Raw genomic sequence first — 2,500 nt, 5'->3', positions numbered from 1 at the left:
AATTAGCCTGTGTTACTCCTCGTGCCTAGATAAATAGGGTTGAGGTCAATGCACCTGTTTATGCAGTTGCTCTTAGTTTCCCATGCTTCGAGGAATAGTCTTTTCTTTTTATTATTTTCTTTATGTAGAGTTGTAACTCCATCCCAATCAATCATGTGTTGGTGTTCTGTAGTGTGTTTGTACAGGGCCGATTTCGGATCTTCTCGTCTAACTGCACGTTGGTGTTCTTGTACTCTAGTGGATAGTTTCTTTTGTGTTTCTCCTACGTAAACCGTGTCACAGTCCGTGCAGCTTATTTGGTAAACTACACCGGCCTGTTGAGTAGGTTCTTCGGTGTCTTTTACTTTGGTTAGATTTCTGTGTAAGGTGTTGCGGGGTTTGTGTGCTACTTGTATTCCTTTGTCACGTAAGACTCTAGCAGTAACCTCTGAAGCTCCTTTGATGTAGGGGATAGTGACTCTAGGCGTGATATGTGGTCTCTGTTGTGGGGTGTCGGTGGGTCGTGCTTTTGTCCGTTTCCGTATGGTACTGCTGGAATAGCCGTTGTTCCGGGAGACCTGTAAAAGGTGTTTTCTTTCGGCCTTCTTGGATTCCACAGAAGAACAGACTTTATCTGCTCTGTTCCATAAAGTCCTGATCACACTCCTTTTGTGGCAATCTGGATGGTAGCTATCAAAGTCCAGCAGTCTATCAGTGTAGGTGGGCTTTCTGTAGACACTTGTACCAAGGGTGTCACCTTCGCGCTTGACGCAGACGTCCAGGAACGGCAGTTGGAAATCTTTCTCCAGTTCCATTGTGAATTGAATGGCCGGTTCAACACTGTTGATGTAACTGAAGAAAGGCTCCACGTCCTTGCTGTCCAAAATGGCGAACACATCATCAACGTATCTAGTCCACAGTTTTAGCGAAGTAGGTGCAGCACTTAGAAGTTGAGCTTCAAGTCTTTGCATCACTACTTCAGCCACCACAACTGAAATAGGCGATCCCATCGGTGTGCCCTTACGCTGGTGGTAGGTGTGATCCCTGAAGCGGAAGTAAGTGGAGTCAAGGCACAGGGATATGAGTCTCATGAGTTCTGACACGGAAAGTTTCTGGTTATCCAAGAATCCCCGGTTGTCCTCCATGGCCGACTTCAGCGCACTTTTGGCCAAATCTCGTGGGATGGACGTAAACATGGACTGAACATCGAAGGAAACCAAGACATCCCCTCTCCTTAAGTTAAGTCCTTTGATTCTTTCAATGAAGTCAGCCGAATTCTGAAGCATATGTGGTGAATCAGTCACTAGAGGTCTGAGAAGTTTAGCCAAGTACGAAGCAAGATGGTATGTCGGAGAATTTCTAAAAGCTACTATGGGTCGAAGGGGAATATTTTCTTTGTGGACTTTTGGTAACCCATAGAACTTAGGGATGGTAGAATCTCCTGGCCTCATTTTCTTCCACTCGTCATCATTTATGATCCGATTTTCTCTGAGTTCTTTCAGCTCTCGTTCAACTTTGGCCTGTAGCTTCTTTGTGGGGTCTTGAGGTACGATGGTGTAAGTCTGGGTATCTTGAAGTAACGCCAGAGCCTTCTGGTCATAGTCTTCCTTGTCCAAAACGACAGTTGACCTCCCTTTGTCGCTGGTTAAAACAACAATTGAGCGATCTCTGCGTAGTTCCGCTAAAGCTTTGGTTTCTTCAGTGGTCAGGGAACGACTTGTCTGTTTGGATTTCAGTGGAGAAAACACAAAAGAAACTATCCACTAGAGTACAAGAACACCAACGTGCAGTTAGACGAGAAGATCCGAAATCGGCCCTGTACAAACACACTACAGAACACCAACACATGATTGATTGGGATGGAGTTACAACTCTACATAAAGAAAATAATAAAAAGAAAAGACTATTCCTCGAAGCATGGGAAACTAAGAGCAACTGCATAAACAGGTGCATTGACCTCAACCCTATTTATCTAGGCACGAGGAGTAACACAGGCTAATTCCTCTGTTCTGTTTTCTTTTCTCCGTTGCTTCTTTTCGACCTGTCGTTTGTTCACCAGTTGGCTTTTGGCTGACTTCCTTTCTCGTAAGCGATCTCCCAATGCACCTCTTCGACTCCCCCCACCCTTCCCGTGACTTTACATTTGTAGTTTGCTTCCCTTTTTTCTACTGTCATTCTTCTTTGCTTTTTATTTGTCTGCTTGTAATGTAGTCATTTGTTATTGAGCCCCCTTTTTCCGCTTGTCCACCACTTCCTACTTCGGCGGACATTTGGTCCACCTTCTTTCTTTTACGTCTTTGAATTATGTTCTGTATTTACTTTTGGGTTTCGTTTTGATGTTTTTTGTCACACTGCCATTTACTCTTTGTATTTTGTTTGGTTTTATTTGTTTGGTTGTAATTTAGCCGTTTACCCCCCCCCCCCCTGACATTTCGTTACGGACATTTGGTCCTTGTTGTATGTTCTGAAGTATTCACGTTAGTGTCACGCTAGAGTCTTTTTGCTACTTTTGTTTTTGTTC

At 44.0% G+C, this 2,500-nt stretch overlaps 1 protein-coding gene across 1 annotated transcript in view; it reads right to left on the bottom strand.

Annotated features, from left to right (window-relative positions):
• The window catches only part of LOC143018380 (uncharacterized), a 65,954-nt gene that overhangs the window by 3,067 nt on the left and 60,387 nt on the right, over nt 1-2,500 (bottom strand). The window contains exon 2 of the mRNA XM_076173739.1: nt 1,004-1,700. Within this exon, the coding sequence (XP_076029854.1) occupies nt 1,004-1,700 (697 nt within the window). The remainder of the gene's footprint in view (nt 1-1,003; nt 1,701-2,500) is intronic.

Source organism: Oratosquilla oratoria, chromosome 34 (assembly GCF_046742065.1).
Source record: "Oratosquilla oratoria isolate Oo_2021 chromosome 34, ASM4674206v1, whole genome shotgun sequence".
NCBI classification, from domain to species: Eukaryota; Metazoa; Arthropoda; class Malacostraca; order Stomatopoda; family Squillidae; genus Oratosquilla; species Oratosquilla oratoria.
Note: the sequence above shows the minus strand (reverse complement) of the source record. Positions and strands in the feature narration are given on the sequence as shown.